The sequence below is a fragment of the Micromys minutus genome (assembly GCF_963924665.1).
Source record: "Micromys minutus genome assembly, chromosome: 2".
Classification (NCBI taxonomy): domain Eukaryota; kingdom Metazoa; phylum Chordata; class Mammalia; order Rodentia; family Muridae; genus Micromys; species Micromys minutus.
In genome coordinates this window covers 22612514-22634062 of record NC_137971.1, presented here as the reverse complement: position 1 = coordinate 22634062, position 21549 = coordinate 22612514, and the positions used below count along the sequence as shown (strand labels likewise).

General features: G+C 47.9%; 1 protein-coding gene and 1 pseudogene across 3 annotated transcripts; one reads left to right on the top strand and one right to left on the bottom strand.

Annotated features, from left to right (window-relative positions):
- Nucleotides 1-1703: 1703 nt before the first annotated feature.
- FFAR4 (free fatty acid receptor 4) lies at nucleotides 1704-21293 on the top strand (the record flags this gene model as incomplete). 2 transcript variants are annotated; one of them, XM_080912026.1, is made up of 3 exons in its annotated part: nucleotides 1704-2270; nucleotides 13380-13508; nucleotides 20643-21293. In XM_080912026.1, the coding sequence occupies 3 exons, from the start codon at nucleotides 1704-1706 to the stop codon at nucleotides 21030-21032; spliced, it is 1086 nt and encodes a 361-aa protein (XP_080768152.1). In that variant the 3' UTR covers nucleotides 21033-21293. The 2 variants fall into 2 exon arrangements, with proteins under 2 accessions (XP_080768152.1, XP_080768153.1); XM_080912027.1 differs by having other exon boundaries at nucleotides 20553-21293.
- Nucleotides 11505-12146, bottom strand: LOC308416931 (large ribosomal subunit protein eL13-like; annotated as a pseudogene). Its single transcript has 2 exons — nucleotides 11908-12146; nucleotides 11505-11745 (listed from the first exon to the last, which is right to left on the bottom strand). The product of its transcript is annotated as a large ribosomal subunit protein eL13-like (transcript).
- Nucleotides 21294-21549: the final 256 nt, after the last annotated feature.

Genomic DNA, 21549 nt, shown 5'->3' with positions numbered 1-21549 from the left:
GCAAAGCTCAGTTTTGCCCTTCTGGTCAGGTGTTCAGGCACAGATGTGAGGATTGTGATGTTTGTGCATTTCTTGTTACCTCTTGCTCTCTTCTCTCATGCTGGAGCTGTTTGGGCTTAGACAACTCATGAAATGCTGAGTCTAGTTTCTGCTAGTACCAACCCTGAGCTCCTCCAGGGGCATCTGGGCTGCTGTGAGGTAGTTAGAACAAACAAACCGTTAACTATGCGTCTGATGATTCCTTAAAAAAAAAAAAAAAAAAAAACTACAGAATATGTGTGTGTTGGTGATATAGGATATAAGTGTTCTGTTCAGTTGTCCATTCTGTCCTCTCTCTCTCTCCTTTCTTCCCTCTTCCCCTCCCTCCCTCTTCCCACCTCTCTGCACAGAATCTTTTGGTTCCAATCAGACTGTTTCTAAATTCTCATCGCTGAGATTCCTTTATCTCACTCTTTCCTTTGTGTCTTTTCCAGCAGTTACCAAACCCTCTGGTTCTACTTTCTAACGTAAAGCTAGTCAAAGCTCAAGCCGAGTCTCTCCCACGGACACAGGACCCGCACCTTCTGTTAGTCAGAGTGTGTACTTGGACTCGCATGTGGGTGAAAGGCAGAAGCACACATGCGTGCATTTCCAGGCACCACGTCAAACTGGCACGTGCTGTTCTTGATAAACACCCCAAGACAACCACTAGGCAGGATAGGCAGGAGAGGCCTGGGGGTATGGCAAAGGGAGAGGGCGTGAGGTCATAGGTGATTGGAATACTTGGAGAAGTGGTCTCTAGAGCTCAAGCCTCAAACACACCTTTAATTCTTTAATTATCTCATTTTCTAGAAAAGGAAACCAGAAAGCAATGGTGGGCAGTGTAATGGCAAGAAGGAAGCAGAGGGATCAGGAACGTTTATGAGTCACCAAAGGCCACCTTAGATAAGTCAGTCTCGCTGAGACTTCTCTAACAGAGTCAAACCGTCAAGAGTCCCTCATACTGGGAGCCCGGAGATACATTCATGGCTTGTCTGTGCACCTGAACTCTCTCCCTCCCCTCCTCCTCCTCCCTTTCCCCTCTCCCTGCATTTCCGTGGTGAGTATCAAACCAGGGGCCACACAAACTAGATGTGTGCTGTACCCAAAGAACCAAAATCTAAGGCAAAGAAAGTCTTCCTATTGTGCAAACGCAAACAAACCGGTATACAAAGAGATTAATTCACCCCAAAGTCAAATACACTGGCCCCTTACAAATTGTTTTAGCATCAGCCTCCTACCTATGGGGCTTCTTTAGGGCAGTATGAACTACACTGTCCACACCATTTCCAAAGTTCAGCTCTGATACTCTTCAATCAGGATTAGCTAAACAGGCTTTCAATAATCAGTGTTCATGAAAGATGAAGAAGGTTGGGGAAGGGGACGGAGAGGCGGGGATTCTTTAGTTTTCTGGTTTAAGAGTACTCAGACTGCCCAAGGGTCTGAAGCCTCTGCCTTGGTGGCCACATCCCCACCCACGGCGCTCAGGCCAGTGTTGCCCGGCACTTCCTCGTTCTGGTGCGCCCTGGACGCGGCTCCTACGCCCAGAGCCTGAGTAACTCGGGCGGGAGGGGAACGTAGGGGAGGTGTCGCAACCTCCACCCTCCCTCTTTCCCCGCCTTGGCATTCAGTAACCTCGCAGATGAGCGCTCTCGCAGACAGCGGCGGGCGGCCGGGCGCCCGGCATGTCCCCCGAGTGTGCGCAGACGACGGGCCCTGGCCCCTCGCGCACCCTGGACCAAGTCAATCGCACCCACTTCCCTTTCTTCTCGGATGTCAAGGGCGACCACCGGCTGGTGCTGAGCGTCGTGGAGACCACTGTTCTGGGGCTCATCTTTGTGGTCTCACTGCTGGGCAACGTGTGTGCCCTGGTGCTGGTGACGCGCCGTCGGCGCCGTGGGGCGACAGCCAGTTTGGTGCTCAACCTCTTCTGCGCGGATTTGCTCTTCACCAGCGCCATCCCTCTAGTACTCGTCGTGCGGTGGACTGAGGCCTGGCTGCTGGGGCCCGTCGTCTGCCACCTGCTCTTCTACGTGATGACCATGAGCGGCAGCGTCACGATCCTCACTCTGGCCGCGGTCAGCCTGGAGCGCATGGTGTGTATCGTGCGCCTGCGGCGCGGCTTGAGCGGCCCGGGGCGGCGGACACAGGCGGCGCTGCTGGCTTTCATTTGGGGTTACTCGGCGCTCGCCGCGCTGCCCCTCTGCATCTTGTTCCGTGTGGTCCCGCAGCGTCTTCCCGGCGGGGACCAGGTGAGCGTTGGCTGTGTGCAACGCAACAAGTGTCCAGGCGGGCTGCGGGGTGGGAGGCGGAGATCTCACCAAAGCGGTGGGCTGGGTGTGCAGGGGGATGGTGATTAGTAAGAATAATAGGTCGTTGGTGGAATTGAATCCTTTTTGGCAGACCCAGCGCCCAATACTTGGGAGTTTAATTTCGTCAGTTTACCCACAGTGCCAAGTGGGTAAGTAAATGATCTCAAATGCTGTTAGGGGGACTCTCCCGGATTTTTTTTTTTTTTTTTTTTTTTTTTTCAAAATGCAGGGACTATTATGAGACTGCTTAAGCAATGGGAGTTTACAGCCAGGTGGGACACGGGGTGAGAGGTGACTTCTCTCGGAGTTTCCGCTTTCTCTCCAAGTGTCGTGCTACTGTTACTGTCGCACGCACGTATTTAACAAACAAAGAAGCCGAGGCACCCAGCATTTTCCTTATGGCTGGACTCATGTTTAGAAGTGCAGTCTCAAAGTTCTACAGTGGTGGGATGTCACCCAGGGAAAGGATACCTGTTCCCGAATATACTGGTTGTGTGATCGCTCCCCCACTCCCGCCCCACGGAACCCTGAACACAGAGGAGGGCTTCCAGGGGTGGCAATGTCCACAGAGCGATCACTTATTTTTTTTTTTTTTTAAATTAAGGGCGAGGATGGATGAAGACTACATCCTGAGCAAACAGTATCTTAAAAACAAACAAACAAAACAAAACACAACACAAACCCCAAATCATGGAGGGAAATATTTGCTGACAATGGCTTTGAATGACTAATACGCAGGAACCAATCACGCCTACAGCACTTCATTAAAGAACATGTAAGCAGGTGATCATGTCTACCTCGGTACAGGCGACCCAGGATTAACTGATGGGTACTGCTGGCCCAGAGATCAAGGAAGGTCACTCTAGGCTTGTCCTTAGCCCAGATACACCTGAGCACCAGGGCAGGCCACATAGATGTTTCTGGAACAACTGACAGCTCAGATTTAACTCCTCACCAAAGGGGTCAGCTAGGTCACGTGCATGTCCGATTGGCCACATGTGGATGCTGTGTGGAAGCTACGAACATGTCCGAACACGGATGACAATGTCCTGCCAGTCTCCAAATGTTGCACACCCCAATAAGGGGGCGGCTCTGCCGTCGGTTGCTTGTTTAAGTTACTTTTCCCTCACTGGACTACAATATTGCAGTATTTTTCATAGCACTTAAAAGAATTTCTTGCTTTTAACATGGAAAATATTCCAATTCCAAGAATTAAGAGCAAATAATATATCTTAAATTTCCGGATGGCTGTCCCTTTTAAAGTCCATTTGGGAACAATCCCATTTGGCTGGCAAACACTAAGGAGGAAAGAGAGAAATAAAAAGATCTTGTCTCATTCCAGCCAACCCCAGACTGAAACTGGGCTAATGTGCTGCTTGCCTGTGAAGGTGCTCCCTTGTGTGGTGCACATCCCTGCCCCCACTCCAGGGAATGGCCGTACCTGGAGCCCTCTACCGGATTTCCAGAATTTACTGGAGGTGCTTCTGGGGTGATCCTAGTTGATAGCTCTTGTGTCCCTCAAAAACAAACAAACAAACAAACAAACACCACTTGTTTGTTTTCAAGGTCTTCAGAGGAACATTTGGGCACTGGTGCAGTATGGGCTGAGACTCCCTTAGTGGCCAAGTGACAGACAGGAGCCTTAGTTATTGAAATTTGTAGGGTGGGATTCGAAAATTTGTAGTGGGGGTTGGAGGGGGGTGAGGACAGCGTCTGTCTGTCTTTCCTGCCAATTCCCCTTCCGGTCTATCACTCTCCTGCTCCTAATCTCTCTCCTTTCCTTTCCCCCCCTCCCCTTTCTCCTCCCTCTCTCCCTCTAAGCTATTCTCTGTGTTTGAGACAGGGTCTCTCTGTGAAGCTCTGGAACCGTCTATGTGCAGCTTGCTTGAACTTGCTGAGGTTTGCTTGCCTCTGCCTTTCAAGTGCTGAGATTTTTTAAGGCATGGGGCACCTGCCTAGCTATCCTCTCTCTTAGAGAATTCAGCGTTCCCCTCTTCTTTTTCTTCTGGCTTTACTCTCCACTGTTTTAGCTGCTGTGGCTTCAGTTACCCATGGACAAGTGAGGTCAGAAACTATTAGCTGGATATTCCAGGGGCAGGGGGATTCCTGTTTTAAATAACTTTAATTTCAGTCTATGGTTATAATTTCTTAATAATTTCTGACTAGTTTCTGACTGCGAGTCAAAGATGTCATAAAAAAATGAACAGCGCATGTAGGGGTCAGTGTGTTTCTGGTTTCCATTTTCTTCTAGGGAGATTCTAGAACATTCCCCTTCCCCTGTAAGAATAAGAGGACCTGTGCATTCCATGGTTTTTATACATGCTAAAGGATCCTAACATGGAGAAACCCTCATGTTCCTCAAAGACCGTGGCCTGACTCTGTGGGAAACATTCCATTTTATAAACTGACCAGTTGAGGAAATAAGTTAGAAGAACAGGAGGTGACAAAGAGGAGAGTGACAGGGTGTAGCCACTTTAGAAAGAGTGGCTGAGAAGGATCTGGTCCAGACTCGGGGGCGTTTCACAGTCAAAGAGCAGAGCCAGGTGTGGCAACTCACCTCTGTAATCACAACACTCAGGAGGCTGAGGCAGGAGGATTGCCAGAAGCTTGAGGTTGCCTGGCCTACAGAGTGATGCCCTATCTCTAAATAAATACATGAGTAAGTGATCAAATAAATACAAATACCTAATGTCTCTTTCTCAGCCCTCAGACTGGCAGCTTCCTGCCTGTGCCTCTTGTTTGTCTTTTCCGGTAGAATGCTGCAAATGGAGCTTTTGGATGAAGAATCATTTCCTTCCCACTAACAGAGTACAGAGAGCTTCCCCTCCCCTCCCTCCTCCCTTCCTCTCCCCACTCTGTCCCCTTAGAACCTTCTGCTGTCATGAGACCCTTCAAAACCTCCATCCATGTAGGCTATAGGTTCTCTGCAGTCCAGGGGAGCTGGTAGCCACGTTAATAATTCTAATGGTATTTGGAAGTGAGCTTTGGAACCTTGAATTCTGGCACGGTTCCTGCTCCACAGAGGTCAAGCCTTCCTACCTTGCTTGTCTACAGCGTTCTTCTTGTTTAAGTATGGGTCTCACGTGTCAACTATGTGAGAGTGCCATGGAGACCTGTGTTCGGTGAGTGGACCAACACCTGGTGCACATATAGTTAAGTGCTTAAGAATCAACAGCTGTTATTAGTTTCCTTATCGTGGGGGCATCGACATTTAAACATCCTTCAGAAGAGCACAATGCTGGTTGCTGTAACACAAGTGGCTGCCATTTCCAGAGAGTGGACACTTCCCGGCAACGCTAACTTCTCAGCCCAGGTCAGCTCAGTCTGTTCCCACGGATGCCTGCCTGTGTGTGCCGTGGCCCTGGCCGGGCAGTGACCCACGCTCATGGGTGGGGAAGACTGTCCACTTTGGCTAGTATGTGCTGTCCATTCATTCCACAAACATTTGCTGAGCCACTTCTCCTCCCACCCCACCACAAGCCACATAAACACACACTGGGCCCAGGTGCTGTTCCAGTATGTAGTCTAGTGCGGTCTGTGGTCTTGGAACCCCCCATTAGGAGTTCCCGTTGTTATTTTCTGCAAGAAGAAATAACCAAAGTCAGGTAGAGAATTCTTCCAGAATGCAGTCTGGCTCTGATCCCTCCGGTGTCATCGCCTCTAAATTCATGACTCTTAGAGGTCCATGGACGGGTCACCTTTCCCTTCCCTGTTATAATACAAGGTCAGTAAGTTAGGCTGTCTCTCCACTGAATGTGGATTGTCTGAGGAGATGAACACAGTCAACCTGTCTCTGTTAACAAATATTAGAGACTACCTTTTGAAAGTCTGTGTTGGCACATTTCTACAGTCTGGAGCTGAGACAGGGGATCTTGAAGTCATAGCCAATCTTGGAAATTTAGTGAGATTCTGTCTCAGAAAAGAGTCAAGGAGCTTTGGGATAAGCTTATTGGGATAAGTGTATAGGGAACGTAGCTCTGTTGGTGGAGTGCTTGCTCAGCATGCGCATGGTCCCAACTTCATCCCCCAGCACCACCTAAAACCAGGCACTTTGATCCACACCTGGAATTCTGCATGAGGGGGTGGATGTAAGAAGTTTGTAAGTTCAAGGTCTTCCTTGGCTATATAGTAAGTTAGAGGCCAGCTTGAACAAAATAAGACCCTGTCATAAACAAATAAACAGTCTTGAGAACTTTCATTTTGGTTGAAGGCCTGGGACAGGGAACACAGTTTGCCTAGGGATTCCTGGAATTGATGAAGGGGTAACTATTAGAGAAACTTAAGATGCAAAGGGCTACACTCAGACAGCATTTAAATAAATCCCCACAGTAAAGAAGGGTCAGCATGTGCACAGAGCCTGTAGACAGATGTGCCCAGCCACAGAGTCTCAGAGCTTTCGTTCTGCAGTTTTGTACCGACTATCTAATGTGTGCCAGACATCTTGTGCTTTAAGACAGGTCCATTGTTTTGGTGGGTCCCTAGAGGGTGATCGCAAACCAAGTTCAGGAGACTGAAAAGGGCTTTTCTGAGTAGCAGTGGGCAGAACTGGGGCTGCAGAGTTGAACAGGGTAACAGGAGAGTTGGGGGCCCCCTGGGATAAATGTTTTGTCTCTGCTGGTCCAGTTTACTCAGCTCTGATAGTAAGCCAATATCTGACACCTCCTTTATTCTACAAACAAGTTCTTCTCTCATTAAAAAAAAAAAAAAAAAAAGATCTATAGCAACATTTAGAAGTATTAGGTATCTATAGGAAGAGGAAAAAGAAGCAACAACAGAGACTGATGAAATATATGTGTCATAAAAGCAGAAGGGGAGGAAATGTATGTCATATTTGCTGGGAAGGAAAAGGATCAGCAAAGAGAGCAGGGGAATAGGGAGGGCAGTGGGGGGATAGGGAGGGCAGTGGGGGATAGGGAGGGCAGTGGGGGGGATAGGGAGGGCAGTGGAGGATAGGGAGAGCAGTGGAGGATAGGGAGAGCAGTGGGGGGATAGGGAGAGCAGTGGGGGGATAGGGAGGGCAGTGGGGGGATAGGGAGGGCAGTGGGGGGATAGGGAGGGCAGTGGGGGATAGGGAGGGCAGTGGAGGATAGGGAGAGCAGTGGGGAATAGGGAGGGCAGTGGGGGATAGGGAGGGCAGTGGGGGGTGGGGGGGCAGTAGGGGGTGGGGGGCAGTGGGGGATAGGGAGGGCAGTGGGGGGATAGGGAGGGCAGTGGGGGGATAGGGAGGGCAGTGGGGGGATAGGGAAGGCAGTGGTGGATAGGGAGGGCAGTGGGGGGATAGGGAGGGCAGTGGGGGATAGGGAGAGCAGTGGGGGGATAGGGAGGGCAGTGGGGGGATAGGGAGGGCAGTGGGGGGATAGGGAGGGCAGTGGGGGGATAGGGAGAGCAGTGGGGGGATAGGGAGGGCAGTGGGGGGATAGGGAGGGCAGTGGGGAATAGGAAGGGCAGTGGGGGAATAGGGAGGGCAGTGGGGGATAGGGAGGGCAGTGGGGGGATAGGCAGGGCAGTGGGGAATAGGGAGGGCAGTGGGGGGATAGGGAGGGCAGTAGGGGATAGGGAAGGCAGTGGGGGGATAGGGAGGGCAGTGGGGAATAGGGAGGGCAGTGGGGGATAGGGAGAGCAGTGGGGGGATAGGGAGGGCAGTGGGGGATAGAGAGAGCAGTGGGGATGAATAGGAACAAACTCTAGTAAAAATATGGATGAAAATGTCAGAGTAAGATCCATTTCTTTGTGTTTTTTTTAAGAATTATTTATTTTAAGTATATGAGTACACTGTCGCTGTCTTCAGACACACCAGAAGAGGGCATTATATCCCATTATAGATGGTTGTGAGTCACCATGTGATTGCTGGGATTTGAACTCAGGACCTCTGAAAGAGCAGTCAGTGCTCTTAACCGCTGAGCCATCTCTCCAGCCCAATCCATCCCTTTGTATGCTAACAAAAAATAGTGATTTAAAAAATGAGAAAATTCTGGGGCTGGAGATACACTTAGTTGTTAGAGCACCTGCCTGGTGTGCACAATGCCCTACGGTCAATTCCTAGCATTGCAGAAGACGGGTGTTGGCATATTTGTATCTCCAGCCCCTGGGAGACATCAGGGGAGTCAGAAGTTCAAGAACTTTCTTCCTGCACAACAATTTGGGACCAGGATGGGCTACAGGAGACACTGAATTAATGCGAGTGGGGTGAAGGAAGAAAGGGTGAGGGAGGGGAGGGAAGAGGGAGGGAGATCAGATATACCAACAGGATCAATGACAATTACTTAGGGGGAGGCTATAACAGGCAAAGTGAGAAGCATGTACATTATTTTGAAATAGCAAGTCTCACCTACAAGGATAACAGGGATGCTATTAGCTGCTGGACTGATTGTGTAAAGTTCTTGTGAGTGTGTAAGGTTGTGGTCGCTTTTGTGTCAAGTTGTGTTAGCTCCTTTGGATTACTGTGACTGGAAGTCTCAACTTAGGGAAGGAAGAGTTACATTCGGCCCAAAGTTTCAAAGGTTTTCGTCAGCCATGGTGGGGAGGTCAAATGGGCAGTGAGGTGGAGGTGGGAAGGTGTGTGTGTGTGTGTGTGTGTGTGTGTGTGTGTGTGTGTTGAGGGGAGAGTAGAACCACTCACATCACAGCAGCGAGGAAGAAGATCGAATAAATGTATTCCCAAGCACTCTTTTTCTCCTCTTCTATCCTGGCTCCCAGACTATAGAAAGATGTCTTTCTCCCCTAGTTAACCCTCTCCCAGGTACATCCAGAGATGTCATTCTTTCTAATCTCCTTAGCCCTTCTCAGCCAGATCAAGTAGATAACTAAGACTACCCAGCTGAGTCCTGTTTCTCGTAGAATCCTTATGATCAAGATTCCTTTCTTCAGAATCTCCTGGTCTGATTTATTTACTCATTTATTTATAATAGGGCTGATACACACAGTTCCATGTGATTCTGGTGAGCTCCACATAGGCAGGTGGCTTTGAGACCTGCATGTTTGCCCCTTGTGTAGGAAGATTACCTCATATCATATTCATTTTTTTACAAAATCTTATGAAGCCAAAAGAGATTGACCCGGGCACAGAAGGAGGCTTCTGGAAAGGGATCATAGGAACTTTAAAAAAAATAGTTGAGGTCATGTTTTTCTTTGCTCTGATACTGTTTTCTTTCACAAATATAGGGACCAAATGCCATTTAGGGCTAGGACCGCTTTCCCCTGACTGGGGTTTCAGCATACCTGTGTGAGGGTCCTGTGGTGTGGGCAGGGGTCTGAGTACAAACTGGAAGGGTGATGGATTGCTTCAGGAACAACAGTAATATGGCCACCAGTACTTGACACCACCAAGAGACACAAGTCTCTCTCCATTCACCAAAATGAGGGGCACTATAAAACAAACAAACAAAACCCCGTTTTTTTATCAGTTCTTTGTGAAGTTCACTCTATGCAATCCAATCCCACCCATCTCCCTTCCTCTCCTACCCACCCTCACCCTTGAAACCTCCCCTCTACCCAACAGAGGAAAAAAATCTTGTTGCAGGAACTGTAGTGTGTCACAGTGTGTCCCACACTATGTCCTTTTGTCTACATTTTTAAAAAGATTTATTTATTATATATGTGAGTACACTTTGCTGTCAGACACACCAGAAGAGGGCATCGGATCCCATTACAGATGGTTGTGAGCCACCATGTGGTTGCTGGGAACTGAACTCAGGACCTCTGCAAGAGCAGTCAGTGCTCTTAACCGCTGAGCCATCTCGGCAGCCCTTGTCCACATTTTTTGCTTACAAATGTATGAAGCCTCTGGCTTCTGGTACTCTGTCGTTACTGGAACCTCATTGGGACTCCTGTCAGATATCCTGTTGTTGTCCTATGTCATGGAGACCCTGTAGTTTTGGATCTGTAGGACCAGCCCTTTCATGCACTCCAACAGTTCATCAAGGAGGTAGATGCTGGGGTGGACCAATTCAAATCCCTGGATCTGGGCCTGAGAGGTGTTTGAGCTGGTCAGCCAGAGAGGGACAAGGGAGGAGAGGATGGCTTCTCTCTCTTGTCCACACCACTGCACAGCAGACCGGAGGCAGGGCTGGCTTTCCATGCTCACGCCCTTGGACTGGATCTCCCCAAACCACATCCAGGACCAACTTTACTATGCTGCCCAGGTGAGGCACGGGACAAATCTTCTCATTAGCTGGGGATGGTGGGAGCAGGGGAGCCCGTTAAGAATGTCCAGCCCAGATAGAACCCATTTATTAAAGCTTGAACATCCTCACCAGTAAAGCTGGAAAGAGAAGTGACATCCACACCACCCTTTCCAGTGCACAGATATGATGGAGACAATTTGTTTTGTCGTTGCAAGCAAATAAACGTGGAAAAAAGGGTGCGCTGTGGGACACACTACAGCTTCCACAATGAGGTTTTTTTCCCTCTGTTGGGTAGAGGGGGGGTTGCAAGAGTGGCGGGTGGGCACGAGGAGGGGAGGAGATGAGGGGGATTAGGGTGCGTGGTAGTGAGACAGGCTCTCGTGGTGCAGTCAAGAACGGCAGTCCTTTTGATTCAGCCTTGCAAAGGCTAAGGGGCATGCGGCACCGCATCTGCCGAGTTAAAAATATTCTTAACCCTCCCCCTAACTAACTACATACTTTGAGGGGCTAAATGTTGCCCGTGAATACAATTAACCTTTAGTGTTTTAGACTGTTGTTTTTGACAAAAAAAAAAAAAAAAATGTTTCTGGCTCATTACTTTCCTCTTCTATGAATTGGGAAAGCAAGATGGGTCTCAGTAAGGTTGCTGTAGGTGTAGATGTAGGAAGCAGTTCTCAGTGCAGAGTAAATGTCCAATAAATATGAAACGCTGCCGTCTTCTATAAAGACTGGGTATGAATATTGGAGGACATTTTAAGTTTGCTTCGTTATGATTCACGTTGGCAAATGTTAAAAAATGATTTGGTTTTCTCTACTGTATGGTATGTAGTATTCGATAACTATCGATCAAACTTATCAATGAATGACAAGACTCAGATGCATAGTCTAACAAAAAATCAGCGCTAGGACCTTTTACTTTGCACATGTACTGTTGTTGTGGGGGGGCAGGGGTTGGAGGTAAACTGAGCTCTAAATAGTTTTGTTCTTTTAAAATTTTTTTTCTTTATGGAAAATTTATTGCAACCCTCTAACCGCCCAATACCTTTGCTTTTCAGTAAGTATCTTGCTCTGCAGCTTCCTTCGCCCTTTTTGCTCCGATGCCGAAGAGGCGGGCATTGGCACGGGCCATGCGAAGACTGGCAAGAGCCTTAAAGTTTTTCTCTTCTTCTGTGATGACTCTGGCCTTTTCCTTTTTATACACATTCCGGATGGGCATCACAGGTCCTGGTCCCCGGGTGGCCAATTTAAGTTCTTCAGCGAAACTGTCTCCCTTCTTTGGAGCAGAAGGCGTCCTGGAGAAAAGGATGAGCTTGGAGCGGCTCCTTCAGGCGCTGCACGTTGGCCTGGAGTGAGCGATTCAGTGGATTTGTTTTGCTTCCTTGGGTCCACAGAGATGCTGATGCTGCGAGCCTTTTTTTTTTTTTTTTTTTTTTTTTTTTGTGGATACCAGCCACCCTGGTTGCTCCAGGCTGAAGTCCTGGCCAGCTCGGACCTTGGTGTGGTATCTAGGGAACCTCACGATGGGCCTGATAGGACAGGACACAGGACGAGGGGCAGTGCTGCGCGCTTTCGCCTGCTGGGCCCGGCATCTGTAGATCTCGCGTGCTGGCTAGTTGAAGCAGATGTCTACTTGCTGCTGCCAATCCTTGTGGAAGTGGGGCTTCAGGATCATGCCTTTCCGGCTGGGCACCATGGCTCCTGTACAGGAGAACGGCCGAGCGGAAAGGCAATAATAGCTTTGTTCTTATCGTCAAATAGGCAGAAGCAGCTCAGGTGTGGGAAGATACCTTCGTAGTCATACTGTTTCCACTGATGTATTTACTCAGTGGAAGGAGCTTTGCAGTAATGGAATTCTTCCTGTTCGCTGGGTCCTTCACACTTCCTCTTTGTGGTTAGCCGCAAACTTTTTAGTTCAACACTGCACAGCAGTAGCAGCACAAGTAGATGCCTCCACTCTCCTTTTGACCATTCCCGTGTTTGCTGTGGGGCGGTCCTGTTCCCAGGGAGGAAGCACAGAAGGTCAGGGCTCCTAAGTCTGGGTACCATTCTTTTCATGAAGAGGGGTGGTCTACTCTTTGAGGCAGACTGACACAGTATGGTGTGTGTGTGTGTGTGTGTGTGTGTGTGTGTGTGTGTGTGTGTGTGTGGTATGTGGAGACCAGAGGACTTTAAATCCCCTGGAAATAGAATTAATGACCATTGGATGCTGGAAACTGAACCCTGGTCTTGCTGCAAGAGCAGCAAGTGCTCTTAACCACTGAGCCATCTCTTCAGCCTCACTTTCATGTGCATTTGTCTGTCTGTCTGTCTATTCATTCCCTGACACAGATCTCATTATATTGCCTGGGTTTGTCTCAAACTCCTTGGTTCTTGCAATCTTCTTGCCTTGGTCTACAGAGTCAGTAGAATACATGTGTGTATCTGACTTTGACACGGGGAGTCAATTGAACAGTCCCAAGTGAGCAATACCTTATCCCAGTCCCTGGTGCTTCAGCAAAGTGTCCCGGCCCCACAATCCTGTCTCTGAATGCTTCTGTTTGTTATGTTATTTCCTGTCTCTATGGCCTTTCTGGGGTCAAGTTTTTCCCTTTTAAAGCCTTTGAGAAGGTTCAAACACTCTGCTTGCCAGCCTAGAAAAGTGGAAAGACCAGTCAATGGGAAATATCTCCAGCTCTTACCTGTCTATGATGCTGAGGTTCAGGTACCTTCCTGGGCAGTGAGAATTGTAATTATGGTAACTCTAGGCACCTGGGTGTAAGAGGTAACGTTATGGGCAGAGAAGGAGTAGATTTTAGGTCTTACTGTTACAACAGCTTGCAATGAACAGTGTAACAGTGTCCTGTAACCCACAAAGTAGGGCTGGGCTAAAGTCTAAGAAAAAAGCCAGCATTTAAGTAATGGTTTTTTCCCCCTCTTTTGTAACCAGGAAATTCCAATTTGCACATTGGATTGGCCCAACCGCATAGGAGAAATCTCATGGGATGTGTTTTTTGTGACTTTGAACTTCCTGGTGCCAGGACTGGTCATTGTGATCAGTTACTCCAAGATTTTGCAGGTACGTTTGTTTCGGTGCTGCTCTGAGCTTCACTCCATCCAGAAAGAATCTTAGAACTTCTGGGTCAGAGGATACCTTGGGGGTCCTAACAGTACAATCCTGACTCACTGGGCAGATCCTCTGCTGCCTCTGGAACATGAGGGGTGAGAGTTTGTATATTTATTTTGACTTTTATTTTCTAAGTCAGTTATGTTTTTGTGAATCTTTTTTTCTTTTAATTCATCATTAAAAAAATACCAGGTTATAGAAACACTGGGTTGAAAACAGGCAAAGAATTATGTAACGGAGAAGTTGAAAATCTATTCTCTTCCCGACCTTAGTGACCGAACTCTGTCTCTGCAGTATTACAACATTATGAACACTTGTGTGTGTTTTGTGCTGTTTGGTAGATTTTTTTTCTCACTCATCACTGTATCAGGACATCTTCCTATGTCAGCGGATGTATCTTATCTTGTTCTTGGTTAAGGACTATACAGCTTTCGTCATATAGGCATGATGTAATCGTTTTATGGGCTTTGCAATTGTGTCCACTGTTTTCCCACAAACACAGCAGCAATCGGCACGGTCTACTTCTTAAGATTTTTTTATGGCACTATCATATACTAATATAATCTCACACGCAAATTATGTATTCTGCTCACAGTTGAACACAATCATAAAGTGACTCGTGGATGGAGAATAGAACTTGGCCACAAGTCCTTCCTGTCCCCGTGGGTCAGTAGCTTCATCCTCGGGAATGTCCGTTTCAGGTGTATGTGGCACAGGAAGTAAATGATACCTTGTAGAAGAGTAAACATAGATACACAGACATATAAAAGATGGGCTGGCCTCTGCTTCCTGGCTCTAAAGGCATCTATCCTCCTTGTGTAGAAAGTACCACTAGCAAACACAACCATACCTATCACAAGGTAAACTTGTGAAGTTTACGTCAAAGCTCCTGAGCCCTCTTGATGGTACGCAGTAACTGATTCCTGGTTTTATAGCATCTTATACATGGCTCGAGATAAACAGTGTGTTGAAAAGGCCCTGCTCACCTTCTGGCCACTTTATAACCCTTTATGGCCGTGGATCTGCAGCTCTCTTATAAAGCTCAGAATCTATCCCAGGCCAACCTCACCTAAGGCTCCTGACCCTGGTTCTGTGTGAGATCATGTTTAACTCACTACCCAGAGTCGTCCCACCGTCTCTCAAGGGATCAAGCTTAGGGATCTCTTTGTGAGGCAAATTCCAGAGTGTGAAACCCTGAAGAGTGCTCGCAATGAATAGCATGGCATAGTTTAATGCTATAAAAATACTAATTAGTGTCATAAAATCAAAATTAAAGAGGAGTAAGAAAAGGGCAGGGAAAAATAGAATAACTTTTAAAACTTTTTTGTATTGTTTTGGTTTTGCTGAACATATACATATATAAACACATATATATGTATATATATTTATTTCTGGCAAGTCTGTAACTCCCTATGTGTACTAAACTGGCCTGAAACTTGTCTCACTCCTTCTATCTCTGCCTCTCAAGTACTAGGATCACGGGCACACACTACTACTGTGTTAGGACGCATTTAAAATTACGTTTTATTTAACAAGTATGCTTGTAGTGTTTCAGGCAGCAAGCACTAAGTCATCTGATCCTAATAAGATTCTCAGGCAAGACAATCCATAGTTACCCGCTGTTTACCCAAGCTTATAGGTGTCAGCTTCAGTATTTAAACCCAAGCAGACTGGACCCAGAGCCTCAACGCTTGAACTCCCCAGAGTTTTGTGGGGTTTTGTTTTTGTTTTTTGTTAAGAGTGCTGTGTGCAGAAAGTTGACAGGGATTGAGTGTGGTTCAGAAGTACACAAGTTATGATCTGCCTAGACGGATCCTTGGCGAAGAGGCAGCAGGACACTGGTGCTGAGATTTGAGGCAAAGAAGACGCCACACAGGAGAGAGAGATGGTTTGTCAGCGTGAAACAGAAGCAAGCTGTTAGCTGTAGCACGAATGGGAAGGCCCACCAAGGGGCACAGTGGAGAGCAAAGAACCACTGCACAAACATGAGGCTTGGAAGACTCTATCAATGACCTGTCTTTGAGCATTGACTGCCGATTTACTTTGCTCCTGTGGCTTGTGCTCTCTGGGTCCCAGATCCTTCATCCTCAAGAAGGCAGCCTTGCTTGCCAGTGTGAACTTGTATAGGGCAAGTGTGTAAGAACTGCCTGGTCACAGTGGGCACTGAATAATTCGGCAGATGCTATTTGCTAGGCCGGGCTTTGCTTTTCTTCCAACCCTTCCTTCCCTCTGAGTGTGCTAGGAAATGACCTCACTGAGGTTCTCCAGAGGTTGACAAGCAGGTCAAGGTTTGGGATAAGAAATAGCAGTCACCACTGGAGCAGACTGTCTGGGAGGGAGGGGCAACAGCACCTGAGCACCCCCCCCACACCTGAGTGTTACCCCCCCCCACTGGCTAACACTCCTGAGACCTGAGGAAGTCAAGAGGGCTCTCCTGTGCCCTTTCCATGTGTGGCACACCGTGTGGTGGGGAGTCCTTCCTAATCTCAAGGCTGAAATCTCAATCTGCAGGAGACTTCAGGGAAAATCAGAAGAATACCTCAGAATCATGAAGAGGAGAGAGACTTCCTCTCCCTCCTCTGGACAACAGTGCGCTATGCTCTCCCCACACGAGTGTACACTCGCAGCCTGCGGTACACATCTCCAGACCCCTGCACAACTCCCGTGCAGAACAGAAGGTCTGTGTGTCTTGCTGCTGCAGGAAGTCTCAGCTACCTCAGTGTTAGGTCACAGAGGAAATTTTATACCCATTACTTCTTTACACATGAACCAGAGGCAAAGCCCCGACCTAAAGTCTTGGACAACTTGCCTTTCGCCTGCCCCCCACAATGTCTCCTGTCTCATGTTCAGGTGAGCTGGAGACAGTCCCTCTCACTCCCTCACGCACTGCTGCCATGATGCCTGCTGTTTCCTCCCCGGGACCTCTCTTGTCTGGATTGCTGTGTAGACAGACCACTTCTCCATAATGCAGACCGACCCCTCCCGAAGAGGTTTCTCCCCCGCCACTGCATCCTCTTGCCTGCCATCCCCTCTGCCTGGGGGCTGCAAGCTCTGTGATAGAACAGTTGTGTGGTTCATTGTTGAGTCTGCACACCTGGAGTTGGCCCGTAGGTGCCCAGGATATATTTGCATATGAGTGAGGCCCAAGCTTTGAGGCACAAAGAATGCTCAGCAGGGCCTCTCTACTTGGGCTTTGTGCATTCCCAGTTCAGGAATAAACCTGGCAACGCTGTTAAATCTGTAGTACCCGTTTCCGAGTATCTCAGTTCGTTTTGCTTAGAGCCCTCCCCCCTCTCTGTTTCCTCTTTCCTTGTGGTTCAGACACGCCAAACATTTTCAGTGATATTTTTTTCTATTGACAGTTTTCCCCAAGGGAATAGCTTCCCAGTAACTCCCAACACCCTGAGTCAGACTTTCAGGACTGGCGACGGGGGACAAGGTTTCCTTCCAAGTTCACCCAGCAACCGTCATGACGATGGGTTCTGCGATGCATCTGCTGTTGGAACTGTATTTCTTGTCCTCCTCCGCACTGGCCACATACAGAGGGCATGGGGGTGCCTTATGGGCAGGGCCTCTTTGGTTCGTGCCCTGTGTCCAGCCTCTTCAACAGATAATAGCATAGATCAGAGCGAGAGGTCGTAGAGTCTTGGTAGATAGTTGTTGAAGGACCCAGTAACTCTGGGACTTGCAGATGGAGATCCCTCTGCTTACTGTGGAGCTTGGCTGAGAAACTAAATTCGATTTCAACTAAACATGAAGCCTGGCCCTCACTAGCTACCACTTGGACCTGTGGTCGTCTTATAGGCTTCCATTTGGGTCCTGCGTCCTGGAGACAACTGCTGACATTTCCAGGTTCTTGTGTTCTGGGACAAAAAAAAAAAAAAAAAAAAAAAGAAAAAAGAAAGAAAGAAAGAAAGAAAGAAAAGGAAAATACACCAGAGACACATGATTAATGATAGAAACAGGGACAGAAAATGGGAGGAACCTAATGAGCTGTGTGTGTGGGGGGGGCTTCTATGTTTCAAAAACAAAAACAACAGTGGGCCTCTGGTCTTCCGGCCCTTTATGAATAATTTACATGGTGTTAGAATTCTTCCAAACTCCACCCCACAGTTACCTGGCACTATAAAGGGGGCTGCTTGCCCACTCCTCTCTCTTGTTCTTGCTTTTACCCCCTTGTCCCCCGGCTTCCCATTTTCTCCCCCCTTCACCCTCTACCCCTACTATCCTCTTAACTCCCCTCCCCATGTCCTGAATAAACTCTATTCTATATACTATACTGTCCTGTGACTGGTCCCTCAGGAGGAAGGAATGCCCAACATGGGCCTGCCAGAGACACCTCACCACCCCCTTCACCACACCTTCACAGAACATATCCCCTCTACTCTCTTTATCTTTTTCAGAACATTGGTGCCAAAACCTGGGACATATCTTTTATCTTTCATAAACACAACACATGGCACCTGCCTCTCCCGAGGCTGTATATTGCCTATTCACAGGCTGGCTTTCCTTCAATGTGCTTTGCTGTTGCATGGGGTTGGGAAGCATTTTGGGACTGGGGGATGCTGGGAGAACCTGGAAGCCAGGTCTGCCTTGGTGTGTAAGATGTGCACCTCAGACCTTGCCCAGCATCCAAAACCAAGCAGCCAGCCCTGTTTTTCCCGTTGTTGTTGCTTGTTTTGTTTTTTTGGTTTGTTTTTCACGTGTATCTCCATGCAGTCCTAGCTCACCTCCTATGGTTTGGTCTCTTGGAGGGGAGACCTCTGGGAAGGTGGGGGATCTTGTCTGATAATTCTAATCTGGACACTACTGATTAACCCATCAGCTCCACAAACAAGGCTCAACCCCTAAGGCTCAACTTCTGTCAGTGGGCATCCCCTTCACTGCCAGCATCCAGCTGGTGGCAAAGGGGTGTTGGATGGGAATAGGGTTTCCTCCTGGCCCGTCAGAAGCATACGTGGCTACAATGAGTCACAAAAGCTCTGCTTTAAAACTGGATATTTTTAAAGGTCTAGGGAGCAAAAGTCTAAACCAAGCAGCTGTCTGGGATTAGCAGTTCTTAAGCTCTTAAGAGCAAAAGTCACCTAGACAGATCTAGTCACCAAATCCAGGTGTGAAAAACACAACTTGCAGCATAAGCGGATAAGAGATAATTTATTCTGAGTAGCTATGCCCCAGGAATGGAGATTCAGGCTACCCAAAATTCCATGTTCCAAAATGATAACTGTTTTATGAAGCTTTTATTTTTTTTTAATAGTAAAGGACAGTTTTCAAATACATTGTTGGCAACATCGGGTAAAAGGTGGGTCGCAGCCAACCAAGGAAACCTCTGCTGTAGACCCAAGATGTCTGATGACATTTTTAGCCTTTTGGTTGGTAGTTACACCTGTTAGTTCCAAGAATGTTAGGTCATACCCAGAGTAGGTGTGGGATGACCATTAAGGGGACTAAAAGTGGCCAGAGATAAACTGTAATTGGTCTCTTGGGCAGCTGCACTAATCTCTCAACAATAACTTACGTTCTACTTGGTTAATCAGCCTTGTAGAAGGGTTAGTGTCCAGTGTAGTTCTTTATAGGAACATTTGTTCATAGAAATTTTGTTTTACCTTGTTCCCAGTGGTGACGGAGCACATTCTCACAAGCACCGCTGTCACACCCCCAAGCCGTTGCCCCCCACTCCAGCCATTGGCAATATACCAGGGTGAAGAAGCACGTGGGCGCTGATAGGACATCCCCAAGGGCTTGTTTTGAGGGTGAGAGTTATGTGGCACCTCATAAGAGCACACAAGGTATTCCACCAAAGCCAGAGACATTTGAAATCCTGGCTAGATGCTGACCTGACCAGTAGTCAGTCAGCCCAATGTAGGATGGGGAGCAAGGAAGGACCCACACTTTATTACAATACTTGATTTTCTTTCTGATTTTTCCAAACTGCGAGGACTGTGGAATGCAGGTGAAACAGTAGCATGCATTAGAAAGAATTCTCCTCAGGGCTTGGCTAGGAGTCAATCCCTTTGTTTATCACAGCCATTGTCAGGCACCTGCAAGAGCTCTGGGCCACACAGAGCTGGAATTGTGGGTAAGCGCTGAGTCATGTGGGACCTCCTAAGGAGCCCCATTGTCACAGGCCCCGGGCTCTAACCGTTTAGTATCAAAACTGACTGAGTCAATTTGCAAGTACAGCCGTGGTGTGAACGTACAAAGGATACGTGAGGATTAACAGTGACAACCGAGGAAACAAATGCCTAGCGAGTGGCAGGGAGCCAAGGGAAGAGCAGCAGCTGACTGCTCACGTCCTGCTGTTCCGGTTGTCTAAAGCTTTAAGAGGGTTCCAGACTGTCCACCCGGCACCTGGGCACCTGCTGCTGTCCTCTCTCCGTCGTAAACAGGTGGCTCTAAATGCCCCGCACAGTGAGAGGTGATCATGTAATCATGCAATAGTTAAGCATCTATTTTTTAATCAAGGAATTAAAAGAATTTTAAGAAAAACATTTTAAAGCCATTTTTTTTGATAAGTTAAACTTGCCCAAATTGTTAATAACGACTTTAAAATTGCTTCCTCTCTCCAGAAGCAAGGATTTTGGGAGAAAAGGCCCCATCCCCCACACTTATCATCAAACAGAACTGGCCATGTGACTAAGAGAGACAGAGCCTGGGCCAGCTCCTGCAATGGAAATTAGTGAGGGCCACTGGCAGGGTCAGGACACATCCCGTTGGCTCTCTTCTCTCAGAACAAAGGTCACAGACTGGCCCGGCAGGCCCATAGACAAAATGTCCTTCACATTACAGGTTAGAAGTGTCCAGCCAGCCTGCAACCCATCATTTCTAGTCTCATCCCTATCCACCAGGTTTCAGTTCTCCGTACCACAAAACAAAACCACCCATCAGGAGACCCCTGACATCAGCACTGACCTGTAGCTCCATCTTTTTTTTTTCCGAGCAGTGGGGTCCTCACCGTCCTGGATCTCTTTATGTAAACCAGGGATGCACTCACAGGGATCTGCCTGTTTCTGTCTCCCAAGTTCTGGGATCAAAGTCATGTGCCACCATGTCCCACAATTGTTCCTGTTCTTTGTGTTTCCGCAGATCACGAAAGCCTCTCGGAAGAGGCTGACCCTGAGCTTGGCATACTCCGAGAGCCACCAGATCCGAGTGTCCCAGCAGGACTACCGGCTCTTCCGAACGCTCTTCCTGCTCATGGTTTCCTTCTTCATCATGTGGAGTCCCATTATCATCACCATCCTCCTCATCTTGATCCAGAACTTCCGGCAGGACCTGGTTATCTGGCCGTCCCTTTTCTTCTGGGTGGTGGCCTTCACATTTGCCAACTCTGCCCTGAACCCCATTCTGTACAACATGTCGCTGTTCAGGAACGAGTGGAGGAAGATCTTCTGCTGCTTCTTTTTCCCAGATAAGGGAGCCATTTTCACAGACACGTCTGTCAGGCGAAATGACCTGTCTGTTATCACCAGCTAACTGCTGGTGCCGGTAAACCATGGTGTGCACGTAAAGGGAGTTCAGCTTCAGGGAGAGCCCACTGGGGCACCCTGCTTTAAAAATGTTCAACTTCCAGCAGCACACATCTACAGGGCCAGCAAAGTAAGGAATGATCGCTCAGTATAAAACTATTTTTTTTTTCCTTAAAAGAACGTTCTATGGGTTCCTTTTGAGAACTTTTTTAGTGTGTTTGTAATATGACCAAGTTAATAAATTTTTATTTATAACTATTCCTACATATAAAGCTGTACCACGTGGTTACTGAAACAAACCTTGAAGCTGATTCAGGACTCAGACTTCTCTGTAAAAGGTCATGGCCACCCAAGTCCCCACCTTGGGCTCGTAAAGCTTTGAGATCATTTATTCTTTCTGATCAAGACTGCTTAAGAAATTTCCAAGGAACAATTAAAAATAATAATAATTTTTTCCCCTTGTATTAAAAAGGGGCTGGGGACATGGCTCAATTAGAGTGGCCCTAGGTTCAATTCCTAGCGCA